Raw genomic sequence first — 24,294 nt, 5'->3', positions numbered from 1 at the left:
CAGTAACAACATGATTTACACCGTGTGACGTCTAGTTTTATTCTCTGAGAGGTAGTGGATCAGAATGTGTTAATGTCAGTTTAGAACCTGACACAGATCTCGAAGTCGTGGTGGAAAAACAAAATGTATGGCAGTGTACAAAGCATGTTATAGCAGATAAAAAACTGTTTCAAACGACACAGGGTCACATGAGCGTCTCTAGCGACTTACAGTATAGTCTGTGGGATATAGTCATCCTCCTACAGTATAGGTGATGAAACTTCAATGTGGTCTGTGCAGTGGATTAACGCCTGCATATTTAATAGGATCGTAAAATGTGTTTGAAGCCAGCACACATGCGGTATTTGTTTTCGATATATGGGAGGAGAGAGATGCGGTAAAACTCTTACCGAGTTCTCTATCAGATGAAGTTAATGGAGCTTTTATAGTTCGTAATTTTTCTCTAGTGGATGGAACAGAACAACGATGATAGAATGCTGGGGTGATAGACGTCAATGGACCTGAGGGGTGTGGAAATATAGTACCTACTTGCAGCTTGGAGAAGCACCACAATGTGGTACCAAGATCCACGTCCTTTCCCCAGTTCCTTTACTATCTTTTATACTACCTCATGTTGCAGGAGCAAGCTTCGTTTCCGTTGAATGATCAAAAAGCAGTTCTGTCACAGTAACTCAGCTACGACTGTTTCTGCACAGGTTGCAGAAGATGGTAGATACAGTTTTTTCCGACTTCTACTCAGTTCCAACTTACATTGGAACAATCACATGCGCAGAGCTGCAGGGACGGTACTGCAGTCTGAGGGGTAGTTGCAAGATGCGTAGGGGCTATTGAAAACCATGTTGAAATTCTGCTGTAGCAGATAGGTCCAAGGAAGGTGGCTCGTTTCGAGGTATGAGAGTGCCAGAAATATGATTCACTAGTGATTGTAATCATTAGAGTACTTCTCCATAGGATCCAACGCAGGTATGTAGTTGAATGGAAAGACTTGATTCCAAATCATAGACATCATTTCTAGCAGATAGCGTAACACTGGAGATCTGAAAAGCTAGTGTACAATTCTTACGACCTCAATCAGCACACCATCTATACCGTTTGTGATCCTTCTCAATCAGTCACTGCCTTTAACTCAGTGGATGTATCGCAGAACCTCTGACATTGTATCGAGACAGAATTGTTAAAAATACTGGAGAAATATCTAGTGGCGGCGGAGGGAGGGGAGGTTGCAAATAGCAGTTTCGTACCACATTCGTTAGCCGAATCACTTCAGCGATTTTATGACGAGGTTGCATTGTGGGCTACTGGTAACCGGACTGCTGGTCTGATAATATACACTCCTACGATCACTGCCTTAGTATTTGTCTGGACAAAAAACCACCTCATTCGTAGGTAATGCCATATATGGATTTATAAACTGGTATAGCTTTTAACATGGATACTTGTATGCACATGTAGAACCAAGACTGCTTGTGACAGTAACATGCAGTAGTTGTTGGATCGGGTTTTTTAACATATAGCGATTTGTAAGACGATTAAACATCTATTTCTAAGACATGGTGGTGCCGCTCGCAAGAAAAAATTATGAGACATGTCTACTCATAGTTGATTTACGGTCACCATTATTTCGTGTCGCCAGCGATCAGTTATTGATGAAGTATTATACTTAGTAGTCGGGGGGTTTGTGATAGATTTGTCTTGAGCATCAGGCTTATAAAGTATGTGTTTGTGTTCCAGTTGGGTGCAAAGGAAATGACTATGTCCATTCGTAACAAAGGTATGGATATGACGTTGAATAGTGTGATAGCAAAGGGAAGAGTATATCATGTCATAAGAATGGCACTGATATTTCTATTTCCAGAACCACAGTCGTCAACAGGGTGTATTTCCGATATTTTGCTCATTGTCAAATGTTGTTCAACTGAGACCGTGATCGTAACATTTAGCTGTAAGTACAGGGATCAAATATATGTATGTATAATCACAAATCCTGTGTGTTATCTCTTATTTCATAACCCTCTCATTATAACGTAGCTGTGGTAGCTCTGTTGGAAAGATGACTGCGCCAAGTTGCTATATATATTGTTATTATTACCAGTGTTCATTTTTCTATAAAAGCCCATTGTACACTAAACCTGATCTGGTCGGCATCATGGCAAGGTAGGTGAAGCAACAGGACTTTCTTGTAAGTGACTGGTCCTGTGATGGTGCAGAAGAAGAAGAAGAAGGAGGAGGAGGAGGAGGAGAATGGGATACTCATTCCCACCTACATAAGAGCTATAATTGTGGGTCGATCCAGCTGTGGTAAAACAAATGTACTCATGTTGCTGCTAATACAACCAGATGGACTCCATTTTGAGCATGTTTGTTTGTCCTCAAAAACACTTATCCAATCAAAATACCAGCTACTGCAAAAGACACTGCATGGTGTAGATGTGTAACATACATGACATTCAGTCAAAGAAATCAAATCCTCCTGCCTGAAAACGTAAAGCAAAACACAGTGTTCATATTTGATGATGTTACTGTGGAAAACAAAGTACAAGTTCTACAATATCTCTGTTTTGGTCATCACATGGGTATTGACGTACTATATTTGAGTCAGACATACTTCAGAATCCTAAAACTGTTGCTGAGAGATAGTGCAAATCTCATTACAACTTTCAAACAAGACAATTTGAATTTAAAACACATTTACCAGGTGAATGTAGGTACTGACATGTTATTCAATGATTTTGTAAGGATATGCACAGATTGTTGAATCACCCCTGATGATGATGTGTGTGTGTGTGTGTGTGTGTGTGTGTGTGTGTGTGTGTGTGTGTGTGTGTGTGTTTGTGTGTGTGTGTGTTGTGTGTGTGTGCATGCACAGGGATAGAAAATTTCAGTCTCTCGAATTCAAAGTTATGGAAATAGAGATATATGCCCAGCCCCTCTGTGTCTATCAACGAATTAGGTGCTAGGGTCAAGGAACTAGAGACACACCTACATCATTCTGAGAAAGAAAGTAGACAACACAGTTGTAAAGGTTGACGAAATTGAATAGAAAGTATATGACTTAATTGTAAAGATTGAGCAAAATATATTAAGATGCAGCCTTTGAAGAAATCCGCTTCGTATTTTACAATATATCGAATAAGAATAAGGTCATTGCTGCATGGAAGGCTGTTCAGAGAAGTTACAGCTGCTAAGGTTACGACATTTGGATCAAGAGCAGACACTGAAAGAAACCTTTAGACCAGTTACTGGATCTCTTGATGAACTCTCAGTGAAATTAGACAACAACAACGATGATGTTATTGCCGGTTTCATTAACCATCACAGCAATGTTAGGAGAGAAAAATATTTGGTGTCAGTAGTGGAAAACCGTAAGTGTTGGGCTTGCAGCCTATTAGTTTGCAAGAAAAAACAATGTCATAGGCGACAGCGAATTTCAAAGAGCACCAAGTGTACTGAACCTCATTTTCCTAAAACCCTAAAAAAGAGTAAAATATTCACCCAAAGGTCTGGTGACGTATGGTGAAATAGTACAACTGACCAGTGTACACAGTGATGGGTTGACTAGCCAATGGTTAGCTGTGGCTATTGCCAGAACAGTGAAAAATGAAAGAACCCACAGGAGCAGCTTAAGGGAGAAATGAAGATATAACCTCATGCTGGAAGCAGCACCCATCGGAAAAGGACTATACCTGACAGCCTGAAACCATACAAGAAAGGACTAGGTCTCTTCATAAGTAAAAAAAGAAAGAAATATGCAAGCCCATTAGCTATCCTACCAGATGAACCACTCACAAATACAGATCTGCCCAAGTTTGTCAGGAAAAAATTCAGCATTACAAGATTCCATGGTGTGTTTATGTAGGATACATTTCTGAAGACTATGTGGAAATCTGGAGAATGTGAAATTGTTCATTTAGATGTGGTGGGGCACCAGGAAACCACTGGGTGGCATATGTTAAGAAAAACACAAGTAACGTCTGTTATTTCGCCTCATTTGGAGACTTGTAGCTGCCAGAAGAATTACAATGATACTTCACTGGCAGAAGAAGTGTGTTCTACAATTTTCATTGGTACCATGACTTTCTTATGTGGCCATCTGTGCATCATGTTCCTCCTCATGTTTACGAAGAAGCGTACATCTGTTAGTTGTGGTTCAGATGCAATGTCATGTACTCTGGCTTTAAATGATTGGTCATCAGTATTACACACAAATTACTTCCCATCGACTGATTTAAGTAATGGGGAGCATAGTGTTGGCCTGATAGGACTAGAGACTTATAACAGTATTCCAAATATCACAGAAGTTAACAACAACATTCATCTCGAAATTAATGGTGGAAACGAAAGTATGGAACTGCAACCTGGTGCATATGATATTGACGATTTCAACTAAGTTTTAAAACGGTCTGGCAAAAGGATTGCACTATGTGCAAAATCAATACACTTAAATCTCTGATTAAAAAAAACCGAGTGCAACGATTGATTTTAACCAAAACATTCAGTAGGACGGCTACTGGGTTTTACCCAAGGACAGGTTTTGAAGAAGATTCCTAATAGGTTCTACATATCCGACCAGTCAGTGGATATACTTTCTGTCAGTACAATCTGTGCTGAGTGTAACTTTGCAACAAACTCAAGTCTCAAAAACAGATTAATTCATACAGTTTACAGATTATCCCCATAAGTGGGAACAGGGAACAAGATTGTTGACACCCCTACCAATGCTATTTATCTCCCAATAACAGTTCGGGTTTTGGACTATTTGGAGTAGTGTAGACCAGGATAATCAATTTGTTGACTTTCGTGGCAAGAAAATCATTGTATAGCTACATCTAAGGCAGAACCAGCAGTGATCTTGAACATGCAGAGACCCAGAAGTGGCAGTGGCCTTCAACCAGGGGGAACCTCTTAGATATTTAACTTTCTGGACCGGAAGCATCAGTGGCGAGCTTCAAACACTCAAGGATTGCAGCATCCCTGTGTTGCCAACAAAGAGAGGATGAGTGTAAGGTATAAAACGAAAGTGCACAGTGCACAGTGCTACACTTCACAACAGAACAGCAAGGTGATAACACATACAAACTATGAGTTTCTAAAACTAATAGGTCTGAAGCAGTGCAATGACATCATTCGATATAACTAGCCTGGTGGAATATGACGAGTGTATGTAACACTAACCAAAACGACCTTGCTGTTTTGGTACTGCGAACTGCTGAAAGCAAGGGGTAATGACAGCCGTAATTTTTCCCGAGGGCATGCAGCTTTACTGTATGATTAAATGATGATTGCGTCCTCTTGGGTAAAATATTCCGGAGGTAAAATAGTCCCCCATTCGGATCTCTGGGTGGGAACTACTCAAGAGAACATCGTTAGCAGGAGAAAGAAAACTGGCATTCTACGCATCAGAGTGTGGAATGTCAGATCCCTTAATCGAGCAGGTACGTTAGAAAAATTAAAAAGGGAAATGGATAGGATAAAGTTAGATATAGTCGGAATTAGTGAAGTTCGGTGGCGGGAGGAACAAGACTTTTGGTCAGGTGAATACAGGGTTATAAATACAAAAGCAAATAGTGGTAATGCAGGAGTAGGTTTAATAATGAATTAAAAAATGGGAGTGTGGGTAAGCTACTAGCAACAGCATAGTGAACGCATTATTGTGGACAAGATAGACACGAAGCCCACGCCTACTACAGTAGTACAAGTTTATATGCCAACTAGCTCTGCAGATGATGATGAAATGTATGATGAGATAAAAGAAATTATTCAGCTAGTGAAGGGAGATGAAAATTGTATCGTCATGGGTGACTGGAATTCGACAGTAGGAAAAGGAAGAGAAGGAAACGTAGTAGGTGAATATGGATTGGGGATAAGAAATGAAACAGGAAGCCACCTGGTAGAATTTTGCACAGAGCATAAGTTAATCATAGCTAACACTTTCTTCAAGAATCATGAAAGAAGGTTGTATACATGGAAGAGCCCTGGAGATATTAAGATTATATAATGGTAAGAGAGAGATTTAGGAACCAGGTTTTAAATTGTAAGACATTTCCAGGAGCAGATGTGGACTCTGACCACAATCTATTGGTTATGACTTGTAGATTAAAACTGAAGAAACTGCAAAAAGGTGGGAATTTAAGGAGATGGGACCTGGATAAACTGACTAAGCCAGAGGTTGTACAGAGTTTCAGGGAGAGCATAAGGCAACAATTTACAGGAATGGGAGATAGAAATACAGTAGAAGAAGAATGGGTAGCTTTGAGGAATTAAATAGTGAAGGCAGCAGAGGATCACGTGGGTAAAAAGATGAGGACTAGTAGAAAATCATGGGTAACAGAAGAGATATTGAATTTAATTAATGAAAGGAGAAAATACAAAAATGCAGTAAATGAAGCAGGCAAAAAGGAATACAAACATCTCAAAAATGAGATCGATAAGAAGTGCAAAAGGGCTAAGTAGGGATGGCTAGAGGATAAATGTAAGGATGTAGAGGCTAATCTCACGAGTGGTAAGATGGATACTGCCTACAGGAAAATGAAAGAGACCTTTGGAGAAAAGAGAGCCACTTGTATGAATATCAAGAGCTCAGATGGAAACCCAGTTCTAAGCAAAGAAGGGAAAGCAGAAAGGTGGAAGGAGTATATAGAGGGTCTATACAGGGGCGATGTTCTTCAGGACGATATTATGGAAATGGAAGAGGAGGTAGATGAAGATGACATAGAAGATATGATACTGCGTGAAGAGTTTGACAGAGCACTGGAAGACCTAAGTCGAAACAAGGCCCCAGGAGTAGACAGATTAGATTAGAGTAGATTAGATTAGATTAATACTAGTTCCATGGATCATGAATACGATATTTCGTAATGATGTGGAACGAGTCGAATTCCATTAGAACTACTGACAGCCTTGGGAGAGCCAGTCCTGACTGAAACTCTACCATATGGTGAGCAAGATGTATGAGACAGGCGAAATTCCCTCAGACTTCAAAAAGAATATAATAATTCCAATCCCAAAGAAACCAGGTGTTGACAGATGTGAAAATTACCGAACTATCAGTTTAATGAGTTTGACAGAGCACTGGAAGACCTAAGTCGAAACAAGGCCCTAGGAGTAGACAACATTCCATTAGAACTACTGACAGCCTTGGGAGAGCAAGTCCTGACAAAACTCTACCATCTGGTGAGCAAGATGTACGAGACAGGCGAAATTCCCCCAGACTTCAAAAATAATATAATAATTCCAATCCCAAAGAAACCAGGTGTTGACAGATGTGAAAATTACCGAACTATCAGTTTAATGAGTCACAGCTGCAAAATACTAACGCGAATTCTTTACAGACGAATGGAAAAACTGACACAAGCCGACCTCAGGGAAGATCAGTGTGGATTCCTTAGAAATGTAGGAACACGTGAGGCAATACTGACCTTATGACTTATCTTAGAAGCTAGATTTAAGGAAAGGCAAGCCTACTTTTCTAGCATTTTTAGACTTAGAGAAAGCTTTTGACAATGTTGATTGGAAACTCTCTTTCAAATTCTGAAGGTGGCAGGGGTAAAATACAGGGAGCAAAAGGCTATTTACAATTTGTACACAAACCAAGTGGCAGTTATAAGAGTCAAGGAGTATGAAGGGGAAGCAGTGGTTGGGAAGGGAGTGAGACAGGGGTGTAGCCTATCCCCGATGTTATTCAATCTGTATATTGAGCAAGCTGTAAGGGAAACAAGAGAAAAGTTCGGAGTAGGTATTAAAATCCATGGAGAAGAAATAAAAACTTTGAGGTTCGCCGATGACTTTGTAATTCTGTCAGAGACAGCAAAGGACTTGGAAGAGCACTTGAACAGTGTCTTGAAAGCAGGGTATAAGATGAACATCAACAAAAGCAAAACGAGGATAATGGTATGTAGTGGAAAGAAGTCGAGTGGTGCTGAGGCAATTCGATTAGGAAATGAGACACTTAAAGTAGTAAAGGAGTTTTGCTATTTGGGGAGCAAAATAACTGATGATGGTCAAAGTAGAGGGGATATAAAATGTAGACTGGCAATGGCAAGGAAAGCGTTTCTGAGGAAGAGAAATTTGTTAACATTGAGTATAGATTTTAGTGTCAGGAAGTCGTTTTGGAAAGTATTTGTATAGAGTGTAGCCATGTATGGAAGTGAAACATGGACGATAAATAGTTTAGACAAGAAGAGAATAGAAGCTTTCAAAATGTGGTGCTACAGAAGAATGCTGAAGATTAGATGGGTAGATCACATAACTAATGAGGAGGTATTGAAGAGAATTGGGGAGAAGAGGAGTTTGTGGCACAACTTGACTAGAAGAAGGGATCGATTGCTAGGACATGTTCTGAGGCATCAAGGGATCACCAATTTAGTTCTGGAGGGCAGCGTGGAGGGTAAAAATCGTAGAGGGAGACCAAGAGATGAATACACTAAGCAGATTCAGAAGGATGTAGGCTGCAGTAGGTACTGGGAGATGAAGAGGCTTGCACAGGGTAGAGTAGCATGGAGAGCTGTGTCAAACCAGTCTCAGGACTGAAGACCACCACAACAGCATCATTATATACCAGGCATACTTATCCCGTATAAACCTTATGCATCAGCCACACTTAACAAGAACGATGAAATTAGGATTATCATCCAACACCAAGACGATTTAACCCTCCCATGCATGAATTTCATATATCTTGATGGACCATTTATGAAAAGGAATGGCAGTGCCAGTGGCATCGAACCTTAAACATAATTCTTTAGTCTTCCTGTTTCATGAGGTCGATACGAACCTAACGTGATCGAGTTTAGCTGTATACACAGTATAAGCATGATATCAACTCTTAAAAAGTATGTCTCTGCGTCTACCTCGGATCTGATAGATTTAGAAAATGCTGGTTGGTTTATAGATGAGGCAGTGGCTAGAACAGTGGAAGAGTACAAGAGCTTTAGAGCATATATACCATTAAAAATGGTTATGGGATACTTTGAGGACATGTGGTGAATTGTTCCGAATTCTAAGCAGGAATTTATTCTGGTAAGGTGTGAGATGGATAACAAGTCATATGTTAATGTATATTTACGACAATTCTAGACCAAAGATGAAATATTTTTTCAAGAATCTCAAATTAAAAACATTGTAGTTTTATCATATCACACATTTAAAAATTCAACAATATCCATATCAATTAAACATCATTTATTAGAAAAATAAATACATATAATAAATTATTTTCTTTATGAATAGGTTCTCCAAGATTGTGTTTATCTATATCCACCCACGAAGTTATCATTTATTTAAAATATAAAAAATCCAATAATTTTTTTCTTTATAAATAAGCTCTCAAATGTCATGTTTATTTATATCCACAAACCAGTTTTCATTTACTTAAAAATAAAAATCTAATAAATTTTTCCCTTTGTAAATAATCTGGGTCAAACCTCGTCTATCTATTGCATCAACAGAAATTTTAATTAAAAAGTCAAAGTGCATTTTAATAGTAAAAAATTTAATTTTTTAAAATGCTAAATGTTTCTAACAAATAAAAGCAAAACAAAATTTACTCCAGAGCTGAGTTATTTCAAAACTTAGAAAATTATTATAAGAAGAAATCAAGGATCAAGTTATGCTGATCCAGAAAATTATTTGAAAGAAAACGCTTATTCAAATGGAACTAAACAAGAATTACAGGAATTTACTGATTATTTTAAAATTAAAGAAATGAAGAAAAGAGAACTAAGATAAAAAATATAAAAGACCTTTTAATGATTTGTAAAATGAGAAAATCAAATAATTACTCCAGACTTAATAAAGAACAATTAATCGCTGTTATACTAAATCCTGTTGACAATATTAAAAATAATAACCAATTGAATAAAAAATCTGAAATGAACTTCATGATACCAATAAACAAAAATTTCAAAAAGTGTTCAAAACTTAACAAACAACATTTAATGACTCTTACCAGAAAATCTAAGGAGAATATTTATAATAAGGATAACAATTTTAATAAAAACTTCTTAAATAGACTTTATCAGATTTGTAAAACGAAAAATTGTAAAAATTATTCTGAAATTAATAAAAAAGTAATTGATCTTTTCAATAGATCTGAGGGTAATAATATCAATAATGATAATGATTTTCAAAACTTTCTAGTAGATAGATATCATGAAATTAAAGAAAAAACTATCAAAAAACTAAGCTACGTACAATTTTCTAGATGTTGGTTTTTTTATAATCACCTAAACGAATGAATAGTAGCATCTGCTATTAAATCTTGAATAATATTTTATGATATTAATAATGTCTATGTGCTTGTTGAACCAAAAGAATTTTTAAGCATCTTAAAGGAGAAGAAATCACTAAAATTAAGAAGGTTTTTAAAACAAAGGAGGGCTATTAGTGCTAACCTCAAAATTTATTGAAATTTGAAAAGACGTGACGAAGTACTAGAATCAAATTTTAAAACTACTTATGAAGTTTCACTAAGTAATCAAATTTAGAAGCCTATTATCCAAGATCAACCAGTAAACTATTAACTGAAATGGAAGAAATCCGAAGGAACAAATCTGATTAGTCCTTATTTCATATAAATAGTTATAATTAAGTGTTAATAGACTCAATTTCTACTTCTTCTTACATCGATCTACCATAAGAAATTAAAGATATAAAAGCTGCAATTAATGTAAAAAATAAATATAAAAAATGTGTTCTTTATTGAATGAAATCAGCTTTATATCCAGAAAATTGTCTACTCAAAGAGTTTGTAACCTCCCCTTCGCACTTTGCTCCGTTTCTTGTTTTTTTTTGTTTTTTATTCAAGTTGTTAAGAAATTATCTTATATCTTCAAATTTAGCTTATTTATATTTGTTTCTTTTTTAAATAGCCACTACAACATACACTCCTGGAAATGGAAAAAAGAACACATTGACACCGGTGTGTCAGACCCACCATACTTGCTCCGGACACTGCGAGAGGGCTGTACAAGCAATGATCACACGCACGGCACAGCGGACACACCAGGAACCACGGTGTTGGCCGTCGAATGGCGCTAGCTGCGCAGCATTTGTGCACCACCGCCGTCAGTGTCAGCCAGTTTGCCGTGGCATACGGAGCTCCATCGCAGTCTTTAACACTGGTAGCATGCCGCGACAGTGTGGACGTGAACCGTATGTGCAGTTGACGGACTTTGAGCGAGGGCGTATAGTGGGCATGCGGGAGGCCGGGTGGACGTACCGCCGAATTGCTCAACACGTGGGGCGTGAGGTCTCCACAGTACATCGATGTTGTCGCCAGTGGTCGGCGGAAGGTGCGCGTGCCCGTCGACCTGGGACCGGACCGCAGCGACGCACGGATGCACGCCAAGACCGTAGGATCCTACGCAGTGCTGTAGGGGACCGCACCGCCACTTCCCAGCAAATTAGGGACACTGTTGCTCCTGGGGTATCGGCGAGGACCATTTGCAACCGTCTCCATGAAGCTGGGCTACGGTCCCGCACACCGTTAGGCCGTCTTCCGCTCACGCCCCAACATCGTGCAGCCCGCCTCCAGTGGTGTCGTGACAGGCGTGAATGGAGGGACGAATGAGTCACTTCTGCCTTGGTGCCAATGATGGTCGTATGCGTGTTTGGCGCCGTGCAGGTGAGCGCCACAATCAGGACTGCATACGACCGAGGCACACAGGGCCAACACCCGGCATCATGGTGTGGGGAGCGATCTCCTACACTGGCCGTACACCACTGGTGATCGTCGATGGGACACTGAATAGTGCACGGTACATCCAAACCGTCATCGAACCCATCGTTCTACCATTCCTAGACCGGCAAGGGAACTTGCTGTTCCAACAGGACAATGCACGTCCGCATGTATCCTGTGCCACCCAACGTGCTCTAGAAGGTGTAAGTCAACTACCCTGGCCAGCAAGATCTTCGGATCTGTCCCCCACTGAGCATGTTTGGGACTGGATGAAGCGTCATCTCACGCGGTCTGCACGTCCAGCACGAACGCTGGTTCAACTGAGGCGCCAGGTGGAAATGGCATGGCAAGCCGTTCCACAGGACTACATCCAGCATCTCTACGATCGTCTCCATGGGAGAATAGCAGCCTGCATTGCTGCGAAAGGTGGATGTACACTGTACTAGTGCCGACATTGTGCATGCTCTGTTGCCTGTGTCTATGTGCCTGTGGTTCTGTCAGTGTGATCATGTGATGTATCTGACCCCAGGAATGTGTCAATAAAGTTTCCCCTTCCTGGGACAATGAATTCACGGTGTTCTTATTTCAATTTCCAGGAGTGTATTTCTTAACTCTTATTCTTTATATTCTTATTTCTAATTTTTATTTCTTTGTGAATTATTCTTGTGTGTACCAATGGGCCAATCATTTTATTTCTCCCTTCCATTTATAAAGAATAAATTTTCACAATTTAAAAAATTCCAAATACAGTACATTTTATTATATGTAAATGCAGCCTTTTTAGATCTAAAAAATAACAAATACATAAGAAACAAGTTTTTATATTTATTGATGAAAATAATACTCCATGTTTGAAGCCAAAGATGAGGTTAAACTTTTAGGATACAAAAAAACCACAAACCCATCAAACATTTTGATGATGAGTATACTATTACCACCAATTTGGTGGTATTGAAAGGAAATCAAAATCAGCTATTTTCATCAATGAAGAAAGACTTTATTCCTCAATTTTAAATACTAAAAAGGAACTATTGAAGCATTTTAAAAACTGAGTTATTGGTGGTGTTTTACCTTCAGTAAGAAAAGACAGAGAATGTTGTTCTTCAATTAAATTATCAAAATATAAGACCTACTTTGGCTATTTTAAGAATACACAGAAATATACATCCAAATTGTGAAGAAGTTTTAAGAATCATTTATGCACCAAATTTATATCCACGAACGAAAAAAACTTTAAGAATTACTTGTCAAAATTATGTTAAACTTTGAATAATTATTCATGACACCAGTTATGTGATGAAATAAATAATCTATCAAACGTTTCGTAGAAAATAAGCCTAAATTTCAAAACCATTTTCCCATAATTAAATTTTAAGTAACATTCAAAACTTATTTATATACATCTAATCAGCAAAATTCATTAAAATCATTTGATCCACTTACTCAAAATTAAAATTATCAATTAATTCAGACAATAAATAATTTTTGTTAAACTTTATTTGGATATCCAAATTTACACTAACTTCTTAATAAAAACAGTACACATAATGAAAATTATTTTCAATACCAAACATATGTAAATTAACTCCATTTATATACGACAATTTTATAGGTAATTTTTATTTTTATTGTGAGTTATAATTTTATCAATCAAATTTGTCCTTCAATACTCTAATAAAATCTTCTGATAATTTTTGATGATTGTTAATATTAAACCAATCAATTTTATCTTGAAATTCTCAAATAAAATATTCAGAAAATTCTTGACTTCCAATCTATTTTATTTTGAATTCTATTGTAAACTTTTTATGTCATACTTGATCCATTGAAACTTTACTTAATAAACTTTGCCTTGAAACTGTCTAATAAACGTTTCCAACAGTTTTTGCAAAAATGATAGAAATTCCGTCTCTAGTTTATCTTGAAGTATCTCTAATGATAATTCCAGATGTTTCATAATAATATGATATTTCAAACCACAGTGATACATCGAATGCATTTGCATTTTTGATAAAATCAGCCACTTTGGTCTTATATGTTTCAGTTGTCATTCATACAGTTCATATAATTCCTTAAAATGTAAATTTTGAAATATATAGTTATTCAAAACAGTAAGTACCTTTTTCATGTAATAAGAAACGTTTATTCCTGCTTGTTTTCCTCTGGCTTTTAGACTCCTCATTTATATATCATAAGTTATGTAAAACAATTTTTTTCTTACTCACTGAACTATAATGTCAACTGTGAAATCTTATCCATTTAACATATACTTAATATCTTCAAATTTAATATTTTTTCAACAAGGTAACCATCTGGAAAATCTGTTTTCCATAGCTTTTGTTCATATAAATTTTCTTTTGTTTCTCCATCATTTATATATTACAATTTACGTGTGACTGGATTAGAATTAATAACTTTTTCAACTCAAACGTTTTTGAGCAATTTGCTTTATACGCTTTAACGAAAATTCTTTTAAATTTACTCATTCTTATTTTGCCACCAATTCTTTATTTAGCATTAGTATCTAACAAATTTGTTGCATAAACTGTTTTCTACAAAAAATTTTAATTTTCTTTGTTAAATGTTTGATTTCATTTTGATGTCGAATGTTTACTGCTATTAATTTTGGAACTAGTTCAATCCATTAATAATTTCTTTTTAGTCTAATTTTATTCTCACCTTTTCTGAGTATGTTCTATTAAATCGTTCAACAACATATGCTTTTAATTCACTAAAAGTTGAATAATTAGTAGTATTAAAGCTTTCCTTAAATAATGATATTGCCTACTTTAAAATTATATATCTTTGTCTGTTTGTAAACTTTCATATTTTCTCTACCGAAATATTTCATTTTAAGAATCAGTTATTTTTCTGTTTTATCTAAAAAAATCAAATTTTGAAAAAATTTATGTCAGTTAATAAACATTATTCCTTCATTTATTCCTGAAATTCCTTTTAATTTCCCAGAATCTGTTGTGACTAAGGCAGCTAACAATCATTCATTTATTCCCAAAGAAAACATATTTTCCTTTTGAACTGTTTCTCATTCGGTTATGTAATATATTAATAATTTGTTCATGAATACATAGTCCCATTACCTACAAACGTTTTTTCATATTTGCCTTTTTTAGTTTTACAAATTGACAAAGACCTTCAAATCTTTGTTTTCCATTTTAAGTTGTTAATGTATGAGGATTATGTGTTTCAGGAAACTTTTAACAGTTGAGACAATAGATGTGCTTATGACTTTCCATTTGTATAGAATTAAAAACTATTTAATTATTTTACCAAATATAATGAAATTTACAACAACTGGAACAGTTTTAAGAGAGTCTGTTAACTTTATAGTTAGAAAATTGCACTTGTGGACTGATTTATTGATTGGATGTCAGGAGTAACTCCGTAAAGTTACTTAAAAACACTCATCAAATGGACAAAATAATTGATTGATTAATCTCCAATTATATTTTTACAAAAAGGATCACATTTCCTAAAAATAATATAATCGGCATTGAATTGTGCATTCAGTGTTCGCGTCAGTCATAAAAGAAAATTTCAGTTTTGGATATGACATCGTGAATCTTTAAGATTACTTATGTCATTTAAGTATGGAGTAAAATCTGTTTTTGAGAAATATTTCTCAAAACCAATTTGGTTTTCCTTTCTTGTATATTAATTAGTAGTATTAGTTTTTGCCGATATAAATATACAGCTTCGCTAAAATAGAGATATATTCAGCTTTAGTAACATGATTCCTTCATTTGTTAACAAAATATGATTAATCACTCCGTCTTTTATATTATTTGGATCATTTATAGTGACAGTTCTGTCTTTGAAACTAGTATTACGTCTAGTTACTTCAAAAATAGCATTTAATCCCTTCTGAATATATTTAATTGCATATTTTTAGTCTACTAATGATTATACTTATTTGAAGTTTTTATTTAACAATTGTAATTATGTTTTACTTATTTGATTTTGTTGCGTATTCTGCGTGAACTTTGAATATTATTGTTGGTAGAAAGTTTTTAATTTTTCACTGAAAATCTTTTATTTTTGATTGAAAATCTTCAAATTACGAAAATAATTAATTTTTAAGTTGTGATTCAAATGATTGAGGTTTTTTTTTTTCTTTTTTCTAAATCGTTACTGAGTTTAGCATTTAACTTATTTTCAAAAATTCAAAGTTATTAAATTTAAAAAATTATTTAACTTTTCATTAAAATATGATAGACCTAAAAAAATAAACAGAAATAACTACAAATTAATTACTATTTTCCATTCTTTCAGTGTTATAGTATAAATCTTTTCTCCTTAATTATTCACTGGATGTATAATCTGTTATATCACGACATGATTTTTTATTGATATAATATTGTTAAATTATCAAAATAACGTTGATTTTAAGGAATAATTTGTTTTTCAACTACTCTAGTTTCTCCATTTGCTTTTAACACAGTTGGCCTATTCCTTCGATTCTTTCTTTAAGTTGTTTAATTACATCAGTAACTGGTTGATCTTCCTTTTTTGAGTTTTCCTGTTCTACTCTTGGTTGATTTTTCGATTTTTAAACTCTTCTTTTAATTCTTCTTTTATCTTTATATTTCGTCTAGCTTTTTAATAACCTCTGGGTCGTTTATTTAAACATTCATTAAGAATAATAATACAATACTGTTTTTTATTTTACATTGAATGTACATATTTAATGTTTTCTGATCAACTTTTTATGTTCAACGTTTTTGTATTTATCGTTTTATATTCAGCATTTCATATTTAACTTTTTTATTTTCAAAACTTTTATATTAAATGTTTATTTGTAACTTTTAACATTTAAAAAATTGTTAATCTTTTCTCTGTATTTATGATTATTAATTTTTTTGTCGTATGTATTTCAATAAAACAAATTCACCTGCATTTCGACTTTTACTATACATTTCTTTAGAATCGTTAAATATCAAATCACAAACATCAAAGTCATGATAATTATAATTTTATTTGTGCTATCTTGTCTGAAAATTTTTCAAAATATTAGATTTTTGCCAATTAATTGTTTACGTATTTTTGAGGCAGTTCGAGCTAAAGAAAAACAAACAATTTTTTAGGTCTTCAACTACATTTTGATTTTCAATAAGGAAATCGCGAAAAACAACAACTGAATTATTTTCACATTCTTCTAATGGAATAATTTCATCATTATTTTCAATAATAGTATTAATTTTTCATTACTTTTATTCAAAATTTTTGCCTATCTTTTTATAAATTCTTGATATACTGATTCACCCAATTTTTAAGAATAAACATACAAATGATTTTTTTTTCAAATTTATCCACTCAGGTGCTAGAATATAATTATCAGTCATTAATGTCGTTTTTCAGTAACTACTTGGTCTTATTATCAAAGATCAAATCGACTTTGGATAATGTTTACCACTCTTATTTTTTATTTGTTTTTCAGGTATTTGTATTTTTGGTTCCCGATCTATTATTTACTTGCATAATTATTGTTAAGAGAAATGAATAGATTATTCCAGTTGAGTGATAATTCATCGATTCTTTAAAAAGGTGAACTGTCCGAATAAAAGTAACTTACAAAAGTTTAACTATTTAATTTTTCTTCATCTTCTTTAACTCTAAATATTACAACTTTAAATTATAAATCATACACTAATGATTAAACGATTCTATTTTCTGTTGGTGAATATAGTTTGAAAAATTTAGAAAAATTTATTCAATCGAAAAAACCTAATATACACATTAAGAATACAGGGTACTTTTCTGGCTCAATATTTTGTAAAAATCAACACCTATTTCTTTTGCGCACAGTTTGTAATGTATATGTTTTGCAGGTTTTTTTGTTGATATAAAGTAATGCAGCACATTTTCTAAACAAATTAGAAGTATTTTGAATATTTTTTAATCTGCTTGTGGTTATTAAAAGAATTACAAGGAAATTCATGCAATTTTTTTTCCAAAATTCTTCCTGAAATTGAGCTACCATTTAATGTTATGCATTTGAAGGAGACCAAATGTTTACCAGATATGCATGACCTGATTCCTAAGGTACTAGATCTATTTAATTTCACCTATTATGTATAATACAAGGATACAAAATGTCACATCTTACATTTTAATTTAATGAGTTTTTCCTATTAAAAATGTTATTTTTTCTATAATTTAGTTAAGTCTGCAATAAATCTTAGGTCTACTACATACGTATGGACTATTGCAAGTTGCAGAAAAAAATTAGAGTAATGGTTTATGAATTTAATGAACTATTTGTACCTGAATTCTGAAAAATGCAAACTTGTGGGAAATTGCAAATGAGGATGTGAGTCCAATTAAACTCTGCCTCAGAACATTCCTGCACCATTTCTTCATCTTCAAGCTTTTGTTCAACAAAAACAGAGATAGATTCGGTAGAGACAAGTGTAGGACAAACAGTGAAAGCTGAGGCGAAGAAAATTGAGTCAGATATAGAAGGAACGTTTGATTCATAATTAGAAGCTATAAGGGCAGGCGTAGGCAAAATTTCTTAGGAGGTAGGCCTGGTTGACACCAGGGTCGATACAGTGCAAAAAGAAGGACGATGTGGATCGCTATGTCAAGTGTTGTGTGCTGAGGTAAAATACACTTGAGGGAGTAACCACTAAATCAGTTAACAATATCTCAGTTTCAACATTTCGTTGACGGGGAATAACAACTTTATTTAAAATTCCTAAAGCGTTTATTAATCGTGCTGTCAACAGTTGCAGTATTTATAGGTTGACTAGTTTCGAATCTTAGGGGTGCATTTTCAAGCCTGTCCTACTGAGGCTGCACTGACAGTGCCTGATCTTAATAATAAACTTTGAGTGGCAACATATGCTCTATATAATGTTTGCAGGATGAATGCCATAGTCAATACATCTCAATTACCAAGTTTGCTTTTCAAAAATCTCTAACTCCTCACTAGCGCAAACCAATGATATCAAGGGCGGAAACAAGAAAGTTAGAATTCTAACAGCCTTGGACGGAAATGTGTCTTGTATAGCATCTTTGAAGTAATTTTCTAGCTGCGCGACTATATCTTTGTGTTTTGTTGTTAATGTGTTTGTTATGATTTGTATAATGGAGGGATTCATGGTGACGAGTAAGTAGTGCGATGGAAGTTGATAATGATGCATTAAGAGACTTATCTTGCTCTAACGAAAACAGTGACGAATCTGCCCATAAAATGACTGCTGAAGAAGAAGTCGAGGGTGGTAATGATTTGTTGTTTGACCAAAATTCCGACAGTGATTCAGATTCCTCGTCCAACTCGGATGAAGAAGAAGCAAAATTGGAAAAGGAAGCACAGGAGCTAGAAGAAAAGGTATTTTTATTTCTAGTTAATAATAAACGTTGATCTTTGAGTAATTGAAACAGAGGTAAATAAACAATTATTTGCTTGACATTTTACTCTAATATTCAATTAGTGTGATACAAGGGCCAAAGAGACAAACGCATCGATTCTGTATCATTTTGGTGAAAGCCATATCATGTAATGGGTATTGAGGTTAAACTACGTAATATGCACTTTCCACATTCTGATCTGTAGCGTAGCCTGATATATAGGTTGGGCTGGAAGACGATGGTCTGCCCGTGAGATGGCGAAGCCAGAAAATATTAACACAAAATGCAGGATATGTTTATGATTTGATGTGTAACAAGTGTCAGGTGTAAGTTCCCTCCATATTTAAACAATTTTTATTATAGATACTGAGAACTAAAACTCAAAGGTAAATTCATTAAAGCTGTACCAAATAATAAACAACCTTTCAGTGACTATTGCAATGTATATTATACACCTATGTCATGCAACAGTTAATACATAACTCAAACACAAATGATCCATTAAGCGTTGTCACTGCTAAGGTACAAAAATAATTTATGGTGCCTGTGTCGACTACAAACACACTATCATCATTCTAAAATTTATGTCATCAAAGACATGGTCTTCCGTTTAGAGCTACTTTGAATCTGTTAGTTGCTCACACCAAGAAAATACCTATTTCAGTGGCTTTTGTTATGGAAAGGGTTGACGTAGGCTCTGCCATAATACCATCTAGTGCTGTGTCTCTCTGTTCATTCTAGAACAGAGTAAATGAGAAACAAATGAAAATCACAAATTGTACGGTTCTCTTTTCATTCCATTAAAACAGGAGAGCTACAACAAAGTAGATATAGCTCTTTATATTAGCCTATCATGTTGTTGTATTGCAGAGTGATTGTTAATGATGTAGGTTGTCTAAGGACATTTGCCTAAGGTACAAGCATCAGTAAACGTATTTGTATATCATTGTGAGCAACACAAATTACTCGATCCTGAGCCTTTAGTTATAAAATGTATCAACAGTCTCTGAACATGACAACAATGAGCAGTTAATTGCCACTCAATCGTGGTTTGAGTTTCATCTCCTTACATAGATCCTCCACTACAGTTTGTCTGGTAAATGACAACTCTGTAATTCATTTAAATCCTCAAGCACCACATACTATTCTTGTTGTGATAATAACTCTTGTATTGTAGTCCATATACTGAGACACAAATTTTGACAGTTGTCATGGCCTTAGTGCAGCTGCTTTGCACTCCTGTGATGACCAGTCCAGTAATTCAGCTTTGTTTACATTTCTGTGGCAGTGCCTCATTGTTATCAGTTGACTATGGCTTTCAGGTAGATCTGACCCCAGCGTTTTGCACCTCATGCTTGCAAGCTGTTTGGATTCTTCTTTCACTATACAAACTACAGTATTATACTCTGATATACAGTTACCTTTTATACACAGAAGATGCAAGCAAATTGTTATGCTGTTGGTTTGCATATAGTTGGCAACAATGTGTTAACCTTCAATCAGTTTGTTTGTGTTTTTCTGATTGTTTGTTGTTTTTTGTGATTTACCTGTACTTGTAGGCTTTGTAAACAAGTTATAAAAATTTCATGTAATAATTTATTAAATTACATCATGATTGCTTGGATATATGAAAAAAATATTGATGTTACAAGTTTTGGCAAGTAGTTTCCTTCTCCAGATGTGCTTAATCCACTAACAAGCTTTGTACAAATATACAAACAGTATAGTTAGGCACTTTGAACATGATGAAGTCATTTAACATTTCAATGAATGGGCCTCGTATCATCACATGATAAAATACTGAAATTAGAACATTGCACTGTGTTATTACAGGGTGACAGTTATTGCACTAGGCGTCTATGAAAAGAAAACGCAAATTAGTTACAAACTATGGCGTACACACGCTTTATTCAACTTATAAACATCACTGCAAATATTCGGATTTAACTTGACATGTTTGATATGCCTGTCAACATTAGTGAAGGTGTGGCACAGACAAAAAGTTAAATTTTGCGTGACCCACTGAAGTGTCAGAAAATCGATGCTGTCGATGACCTCCTGAATAGCTGTTTTCAGCTCCGCAATAGTTTTGGGGTTATTGCTGTACATCTTGTATTTTAAATAGCCTTACAAAAAGGAGTCACATGTGTTGGGATCTGGAGAATATGGCAACCAATTGAGGCCTGTGCCAGTGGCCAGAGCCAGAATGTGGTCTCCAAAGTGCTCATCCAGGACATCAAACATTCTCCTGCTTTGATGGGGTCAAGCTCCATCTTTTTTTAACCACATCTTGTTGAAATCAGGGTCAGTTTGGATAATGGGAATGAAATCATATTTCGAAACCTTCATGTACTGTTATGCTTATTGACGAACCCATCCAAATGAAAGTGGGCTTTGTTGCTAAACCACCATACTACGAGGAGGGATCAAATATAAACGAAATTTTTGTTCCTGAACATCAACAGCTGGTAGGACTGGCCCGTGCTTATGCTACGCTTAGGCGGGACCACCAGTCTGTGCTGTTATCTATTTCTCACAATTTCGTCAGTAACGCTCATGATGTCTGACAACAGGTTCACCCCTCCATTGTGCAAAGCATAATTACCAAATTTCTTGCTCATGAAGGAGTTGCAGCACTGGAAATTTGCCAAAGATTGACTGCACAGTTTGGTAATAAAACATAATCAAGAACACCTGTGTTTGCCTCACATAAAAATTTCAAGGAATGAAGGACAAGAATGTGTGGAAAATCAGCAACACGATTGCCGTCCTTGGACCAGCATTACAGACAAAAATATTTGTATGATTAAGACATTATTGCTGATGATCGACAGGTGAGAGTATCAGAAATTGCACCAAAAAGTCGGAATCAGTTGTGGGAGCTGTCAAGCAATCATTGCAAATGACCTGCAGTTCTGTAAAGTGTGTTCCATTGGGTCCATAAACTTTTGACCAAAAATCTTAAGTTGAGACATTTGGAGGTCTGTTAGAGGCTTAAAGCAAGGTTGGCGGAAGAAGGTGATGCATTTTTGAGTCGAATTGTCACCGTCGACGCAACATGGGTTCACCACTACATTCCAGAATTCAAACAAGCCAGTAAGGAGGTGCAGAGGAAAGGGGAAGCAGCACCAGTGAAAGCCAAGACTCGACTGTCAGCTTGGCAAGGTTCTTTCAACCATTTGTTTTTTCAATCAGCGAGGCATTTTGCTGATTGATTTTTTGCATGAGCGATGCACAAACAATGCTGCTTACTAATGCGAACTGTTGAACAAGGCGAGAGTTGCATATCACCGCAAAAGACGAGACCAATCGATTCGACAGGTCATCCTCCTTCACAAGAATGTGCGATCCCATACAGCAGCTCAACTGTCTCGAAGCTACAGGAAATGCACTGGACTGCACTCGATCATCCTCCTTACAGCCCCAACTTATCACCCTGCGAGTTCTATTTATTCTGACCACTTAAAGAAGCTGTAGGAGGGTGATAATTTGAAGATGACGAGAGTGTGGAAGACTTAGTGCGCAACAGGCTGGTGACACGGCCCAGTTCTTTTTATGATGGGGGCATCAGAAAGCTGCCCATACGCTGGGACAAATGCATTTCCAAAGCAGGAGACTATGTGGAAAAATAAATTATAATTGCCTTGAGTTTTTCAATAAATGAATTTAAATAAAAAATAAAGCCCCATTTATATTTGACCCGCCCTCGTAATTGTGATCGTGTATGTACATCATCACCTGACGTATGACATCCATTGCTGGGTAAAGACATTCTCCAAACTTTTCCAATCTGAATGCACATACATACTCCAAAAACCATCATTTCCTCGAGTGTTCCATTCGCAAATAGAGTGAGGAAAAAATGACTGTCTAAAAGTGTCCATATGAGCCCTAATTTTGTGTTCCTTATCTTCATGGTCCGTATGTGAAATGTATGTTTGTGACAGTAGAATCATTATGCAGTTGGCTCCAAATGCTGGTTCCCTAAATTTGCTCAATAGTGAATTGTGCAAAGAACATAGTTTTTCCTCCAGGATTCCCATTTGTGTTCACAAAGCATCTCCATAATACTTGTCTGATGAGTGAACCTGCTGGTAACAAATCTAGCAGACCACATATGAATTCCTTCGGTGTGTACCTGTAATCTGACCTGACTGGGATCGTAGACACTCAAGCAGTACTCAAGAATGGGTCACACTAGTGTTCTGTTCGCCATTGCCTTTATGGATGAGGTACATTTTCCCAAAACTGACTTGTATACACAAACTTTCCTGTTTCAAGGAAATTTGTTGTATTCAGACACAGAATATGTTCAACTTTCTGCACCAAACCTATGTTGAAGATATTGGTCTATAATTACATGGAAGTTTCATATCAGCACACATTCTGCTGCAGAGTGTATATCTCATTCTGGAAACATCCCCCAAACTGTGGCTAAGCCATGTCTCCGCAGTATCCTTTCTTCCAGGAGTGCTAGTTCTACAAGGTTCACAGAAGAGCTTCTGTGAAGTTTGGAAGGTAGGAGCTGAGGTACTGGCAGAATTGAAGCTGTGAGGATGGGTTGTGAGTCGTGCTTGGATAGCTCAGTTGGTAGCACTTGCCCACGAAAGGCAAAGTTCCTGAGTTTGAGTCTCGATCCGCCACACTGTTTTAATCTGCCAGGAAGTTTCATATCAGCACACACTCTGCTGCGGAGTGAATATCTCATTCTGGAAACATACCTCAAACTGTGGCTAAGCCATGTGTCCGCAATATCCTTTCTTCCAGGAGTGCTAGTTCTGCAAGGTTCACAGAAGAGCTTCTGTAAAGTGTGGAAGGTAGGAGATGAAGTACTGGCAGAATTGAAGCTGTGAGGACAGGTTGTGAGTCGCACTTGGATAGCTCAGTTGCTAGAGCACTTGCTCGCGAAAGGCAAAGGTGCCTAGTTCGAGTCTCAGTCTGGCACACAATCTGCCAAGAAATTTCATATCAGCGCACCCTCCGCTGCAGAGTGAATATCTCATTCTGGGGTAAATATTATTTAACATGTAACAGCTGAAATGTCACTGTTCAGTGTAGCCTAAACAAACTGCGGTATAGACCAGTAAACAAATTTTTTGCAGATCAGTCTGTCACCACAGACACATTTTTCACTGTTCCATTCATTGGCTTCGCCAACTCACAACCAGACTGTTACATTCCAGCATAACCCAGACCTGGGACCATGCTATAGACATCTGTCACCACAGCCAGATCTTTCAGTATTATGT

The 24,294-nt window shown here is 36.0% G+C and overlaps 1 protein-coding gene across 1 annotated transcript in view; it reads left to right on the top strand.

Annotated features, from left to right (window-relative positions):
• Nucleotides 1-18,727: 18,727 nt before the first annotated feature.
• Nucleotides 18,728-24,294, top strand: part of LOC126418608 (squamous cell carcinoma antigen recognized by T-cells 3) — an 85,223-nt gene continuing 79,656 nt past the window's right edge. Inside the window, exon 1 of the mRNA XM_050085441.1 lies at nt 18,728-19,025. Coding sequence (XP_049941398.1) covers nt 18,816-19,025 — 210 coding nt within the window. The 5' untranslated portion in view covers nt 18,728-18,815. The remainder of the gene's footprint in view (nt 19,026-24,294) is intronic.

The sequence above is a fragment of the Schistocerca serialis genome, chromosome 9 (genome assembly GCF_023864345.2).
Source record: "Schistocerca serialis cubense isolate TAMUIC-IGC-003099 chromosome 9, iqSchSeri2.2, whole genome shotgun sequence".
Lineage (NCBI taxonomy): Eukaryota > Metazoa > Arthropoda > Insecta > Orthoptera > Acrididae > Schistocerca > Schistocerca serialis.
Note: the sequence above shows the minus strand (reverse complement) of the source record. Positions and strands in the feature narration are given on the sequence as shown.